The sequence below is a fragment of the Stegodyphus dumicola genome, chromosome 8 (genome assembly GCF_044657685.1).
Source record: "Stegodyphus dumicola isolate Sdum_Otavi_A_Nest chromosome 8, ASM4465768v1".
Lineage (NCBI taxonomy): Eukaryota > Metazoa > Arthropoda > Arachnida > Araneae > Eresidae > Stegodyphus > Stegodyphus dumicola.
In genome coordinates, this window is record NC_140775.1 from 95,363,840 (window position 1) to 95,370,511 (window position 6,672).

Genomic DNA, 6,672 nt, shown 5'->3' on the forward strand with positions numbered 1-6,672 from the left:
TTTTTGGATTACACGAGGATTCTTTTGACATCTTAGACGATTAAAAAGGAAAATACAAATCACAGGAACTTCGTAATAAAGGAGAGACATTAAAAGATGCATCAAATCTCCCTGCTTTCTGCAGATGGTGGTTTATATCATTGCGAAGATATTTAAGGTTTAATATATAAATCTGCACTGAACGCAAATTAGATGAATAAATATGTTTCACCGATATTTCTAGGACCTGATTACTACCTACGCCCATAAGGCCCAGGTTTAGCGGCTTGAAATTTTAGCACACCTTAAAATCATCGTTTGTATCTCCCAACCCTCTTTTCCTATACAAACAAGGAAAGAAGATGAAAAACCGCTGTGCCTAGGATCCTATATTTTCTTAATCGGGTCTTCTGTGATAAAATGGGTTTGAGCATTTGCAACGTAAAGTGTCCTTTTTCGAAACATCGTAGCAAAAATGAATTAGGCTTCTTTTTAATTTTTAAAACACGGTGTTTAGATGTGTAGAGACATTATGTTATTTCGAAGCCGGAGAGATGAAAAATTAGCAACGCCTTCGCCAGGAATCGAACCACGGACTTCTCAATTACGCGCTGAGCATGCAGACCACTAAACCACGAAGGCTTGCTAAGAAGGCGGGAGAAATACCTTATAGATGGTTTGCCATCGCTGGTCGTAAATTTCTTTACTTTTTTATGCAATTTTGTACACAGAAAAAATGTGGATTTATCCGATGGCAAGAGCTAACATAACCTTTATTTTAATAAACATTAAGTATTTGTCTGATTTTCAGTTAGTATACCATTTAGCAATATTCGACGCATACAGTTCAAAAATTTCTAATTCTTGTTTAATTTGCCAGTTTTATACTTAAGCTACTGAATATTTCTGATTATGAAATGCATTCAACTTATATTTACTTAACATACTCATATTTTATACTGTAGAGTTATCGGATTATAATACCGAACCACTGGAGTTGAATTGAATGCCTCAGATAGTATCTTATGTAAACAGAGTCCAAGCAACAGAATGTGTTAAATTTATTGGGTTGTTACATCATATAACTTTACGTTATGTTATGCTACAAGTAGCATTTATAAGCCATAAAACCTGCAAATCTTGCCATGACAGAAGACTTAAAAATCTATGATTTATCTTTTACGTAACATAACAAATAACTAGTCTCTAGAGTGCTTCTATTCCGCATGAAACAATGTTTTTTATTTAATAAATAACTTGTTCCTAGATTGTGGCCATTCAACATGATATAAAAATTTTAATTTATTTTTTTAAATTTCAACAATGAAATAAACTGAGCGATATAAAATAAATTAACCTTCTTGGTATTTATACTTTTATTTTGCTTTTAATAGTTTTATTAACTGATAGAGTGTATTAACTGCCTCGAATAAAAGACCCCCTTAGATTTTAGGGTCAATTTTATGAAGTAAAAATGTAAGTGAATATCTTATTAGAGTATGGTTTCGATTAGAATTCATTCGACCTGATTAGGATGAAGGATAAGTACTTAATTATGTACAATCTTATCATGATATAAGAAAGAAAAATTAGGAAACATCAGTGATATATTGCTACGTACTTGTTTCGGGTACGGCCGTGGATAGTGCAGTGAATAAAGGGTTAAGAGTAACTGGTGGTTATCCAGTTTATGTATGCGATAATGACTTGAGTATTTTACTGAGTATTTAATCAACGTAATTACACGATGTAGTATGATAACTAAACTCCTTTTTCTAAATTCGCGATTTCATTTCAAAATACTCGTTTATAATACGATATTACATTTTAAGAACAAAAAAATCTGATGTGTACACCACATTATTTCCTTGTACGGAATATTAAATTATACACATTTTTTCTTGCATTTCATTTAAACTTATTAAATTGAATTAAATCTACTTCTCCGATACTTCATAAACCATAATAGAATAAATCAGCTTTTTAAAATTCCCTTTATTTATTTACCATAGCGATACTCTGGCGCTCGGTTACATCTCATTCATTTCATTCATCTCATCCATTAACAGCGTTAGATCTCATTCATTTTATAACTCAGAATTGCGCAAAAATTATATCATTTGAAGAATTATCTAATCGCTGCCACATGTTCTATTCAAATACTATAATAAATCTAAAAGGATGTATAAAAGAAACTAAACAAATAAAAAATAAACAGTTTTCCACAGACGATTCAGCGCTGCTTACCCAATTCGCATGCGCTACACGTAAACATTCTGCCCTGTTCGAAACAGAGGGTTGGGGTGATAGTCTTTTCTCCTAATATGAAAAACTTACATCTTCGCATTTCATTAGAGATGTATTTCTCATTCAATTAATTCAGATATCCCATCGCGGCAAGGGAAAAATAATAAAAACACAAAATATCTTCATTAAAAATTTTAAGATATAGAAAAAAAATAAAACACCAAATGTAGTTAAAAATTTTTTTAAAAAACTTTTACAATTAAAATTACAGTTTTTATGCAAAAAACAAGCAATTCGGCCAGCGGGCATCAAGACAGCTTTTTCGATGCACAAAACTGAAATTTCACTTTTGGTCTCACTTTTGGCAAATTTTACTTTTGGCAAAAAGACACTGGAGCAGTAGAAACTGACTTTATTTGTTGTGGACTCTGAGTCAATATATGTGATAATTTAATAACTTAAATGATAATTTCAGAATGGATTAACATAATTTAATTCGCAATATTATAAGAAGACATTACTTTGTCGTCGCGAACCTTAGTTTCTCTAGCTTGGCAACAAATCCACTATTCTGCTAAGATTCATATATAAACAAATATGGCTGTTACGTTAAACAAAAATTAGGCTTGGCCACACTTTTAAATTGTTGATAATTCTACAACTATAACATGCACGTTAACTAAAGGCATAAAAAATTGAATCCGAAAATAAGGAAAACATAATTCAATCATTTTAAAGCAAAAAATGCACAGTTTACAAGTACATAAGAGTAAAGAAACTGAACTCACTGAGCCGAGTAACAGAGGGGATATATATATATAATATATGTCTAAAAAATATGTAATAATATGTATCTATATAAATATATGTGTATATATATGTATATAATCGTTTGTTCTTTCTACTTTACTTTAAATTATATATAGTAAGAAATTTATAATTACTTTTTTTTTTTTTTTTTTTTTTTTGTGTGTGTGTGTGTGGTGCGGCCGATTGCAACGAAAAAGGGAGCTGTACAGCTAAGTGTCATAGCAATCCCACATACAAATTTTCAACGTTCTGAGGCTCTTCGTTTTTGAATTATGAGAAATACATACGTACATACATACATACATACGTACGGGCGCCACGAAAAAAATCTCTTTTGAATCTATTTTACGTAAATCAGTTTTTTAATTCGTTTGGGGGGAAAAGAGTTCTTTATTCTGTCTTTGCGTATAGATGTCACGCAAAAACACCGTTAAATTGCATTCGATAGCCATCAAAATGGAAATTTTCGTTGAAATATGGTACCCGGAATTTTTCGTGATTACAAAATTTCCTTTATTTCGTACAAGGAAATGAAAACGTAGCAAAAGGAGGGGTATTTTATTCGAGTAAATCATTAATTAACAGTATAGTCAACTGCTGTAATTTATAATTTATCTAAGTAATAATATTACTAACATTTGCCCCATTAAAATAATTATTGAAAGTTATTTCTAGTATTATATATTATTATGTACCACGGCATACAGAGGTTTGGGACTTCATCACAAATATAATAAATATAATAAATCACATAAAGATTTTATTTGTCTATTGTTCTCATCAAAAATGTACTTCCTCTGGATTTCAATGCACCTTTTATAACTTATACTGAAATGATAATTTAGGATTAAAATTTAAATGAATGTTTTGTATTATTTAGCAAATTTTTATTTTATTAATAATACTTTTAAGGTATTAGATATTTAGTTATGCACATGAAAACAAACATTGAATTTCAAATAGAAACTATTATTCTGTAATTCTCTGGAACAAGAATATCAACTTGTTTCTTTATTTTGTTTTTTAGGTAGTCATAGACAGCACACGATTAGAAATGAAGAACCTGAAATTGTCTCGTCAAACGAAGGAAAAAAACTTCCAAGTAGTTTATCAAGTGTGCATGTGTGACAACGGTCGCCTGTTCTTGGCGCATAGAGAAGGCTACTGCCAAATTCATGACTCAGTCTGCAAAGGTTCTGATAGAGGAGATTACCATAAATTACACGAATCACGTTGCACCTTGTCCTGAAACTGTGTTACTGCAAAGATGGAAACTATTTTATTATTCAATTATATGAGCGTAACATTTGGTAAGAAAAGAGCAGCATAAGATTTGCTGGAAGTCTTAGTGCAAAATAAGATCCTCGTGTGTTGAGGGAACAAAGTGCTAAGAAGAAAGCTTAATATGGGTAGGACACAACGGGAAAATTTCTGTGGACACCTGTCATCCACATACGAGGGTTTCGTTTCTTTTTTCTCGGGAGGGGTATAGTCTGTCAACTTCAATATTTGTTTCAAACTCTTTTACTTTACATGAGCTATTTAAAAATAATTTAATTCAGCATATCATTTATATGAAATAATGAGCTTCAGCTAAAGATATCGGAGGAAATTAATTTTCTAAATAATATATATCGAGGAAGCTATGTTAATTAATTTAAAGACCTTTTTCATCCGCACGGCGGTTAAAGCCTCAAAATTAATCCTTATTTTTTACTTATGCAAAACATGTACATGAATTTTCAGTAGTTGGCAATATTTTTATCTTTGCCCTTTCTACATAATAACGGCAAATTGTGAACTTCTAGAATGACCAGTATAATATAGACTGATTAAAATTGATAACATTATAAAGGAAACAGAAAGTGTATATCTTATCATCTAAGTTTATTTCTTTCACTGAATATTGCTGAAAAAATTTAAATGATGTTTTTTTTTTCACATGCTTTCACTTGGCATCACTGTTCACGCATTTTTGAAGCCTCCCTCATGTAGCCTATAGAGTATGGATGCATTGCCTGATGACATAATATATATGACAGCTTTAATTCTTTCACGCATGTTGTCAACATTATGTAATTTCGTTCCATAAATATGTTCTTCGAACATTTCTTTGAACAATCAAAATTCACATGAATGTGGTCAGGCAAATAGATTGTTGAAACTCAACCATAAATCTGTTTATGTTTGGTAGGTGGGATCTTCAAATTTTTGTTCCTAAAAACTTCTGTACAGTCAGTTTTCTTTCTTTTGTTTTAAAATACTTTAGTGATCTTTAAGAAGACCACTCACGGCAACTTCAGTCTTCTATGAAAGCATCACCTTTAAAAAACGGACTTTTAATATCGATATTTATTTATTTTCTCAGAAATACTGTTTACTTATCGCCACGAAAGACTGTAATTTTAACTGTAATTATAATCAGAGATCCGATGTACCTTATTAGAACCACAGTCATATTATGAGACACATTTTAAATGTTTATAAAATTTTAATTATCCTGATAATTTTTTGCTTGGGGCTTTTGTGAATCGAATTGAGGATAATAAATAATGACTTCAAGAAAATTTTTCTTTCTATTAGAGCAGGAAATCCAATCAGTTTATATCACAGTCCTTCCTACTTTTTCCAAAAATGTAATAATATGATCTTAAGGTCAGTAACAAATAAAAAGCGTTTTAGTAAATATTTGCTTATTCAGCAAACTACGTTTTTAGGTATGCTTGTTCAATAAAGTTCTTTATTCAACAAACTACGTTTGTTTAATAAACTATGTGCACAGGACCGTATTTAGATTTGACGAGATCCTAAGCAGTCGAGATATGGGGTCCTTTATAAGGGATATCAGTCAATTTTTTTTATATGGGATATGTTACAATATTTCGGGTGGGGGAGCCCTAAGCTATAAGCTTGTTCAGCTTATACGTAAATCCGGTAATGGGCATAAATTTTCATGGACTGTGGATTGCATTTGCAAGATGATAAGAATCATTCGCTGAAGGCAAGGGTTGACATTGATTCAACATTAACGTATTTTAACTACTGTCATTTATTTTATCATATTAATGATAAAATAATGCTGTGAACTCAATATTCTAAAATAATACTATGTTTAAATAAAAGCGAAGTATGTGTTTTGTAAACACGCTTGGTATGAAGAGCAAATTTGCTGAATAGCGGTTTACAGTGAAACTAATATGTGATCAGAATTATAAATATAGACCACGCTGATTTCTAGATTAAGCAAACATGTCAAGATAAAACTACATGTTAAAGAAGTTGTTGATTATTGTGTAAAGTAAAGGAGTGATATTTTCCATGTGATAGCAGGATAAGTTCTTCATGAATGTGAAAGTCTGATTGTTTAGTATTACGGTTGTATACATATTAAATTTATTTGTAAATAAAAGATGAATTTTGTGTAGTTATAGCTCTCTTTTTATTCACAAACAGTTTTTAACTCAAAATACAAAATAAATAAGAAAGTATTTTAATAACATGATTTATAAGAATAAAAAAATATTTCAATTTGTGAAATAAAAAAATTACTGGCAGTAATATTAAAAATACATATTTTCATACATTCGAACAAAACTCGTAAAAATTTTCAGTTAAGAAACTAATATGGAAAAATAG

General features: G+C 30.4%; 1 protein-coding gene across 5 annotated transcripts in view; it reads left to right on the plus strand.

The window, feature by feature from the left end:
* LOC118189578 (delta-sarcoglycan-like) overlaps positions 1–6,460 on the plus strand; it is a 181,871-nt gene extending 175,411 nt beyond the window's left edge. For all 5 annotated transcript variants that reach the window (XM_085822131.1, XM_085822127.1, XM_085822129.1 and 2 more), the window contains one exon: positions 4,064–6,460. In XM_085822131.1, coding sequence (XP_085678257.1) covers positions 4,064–4,285 — 222 coding nt within the window. In that variant the 3' untranslated portion in view covers positions 4,286–6,460. The remainder of the gene's footprint in view (positions 1–4,063) is intronic.
* The last annotated feature ends 212 nt before the right edge of the window (positions 6,461–6,672 follow it).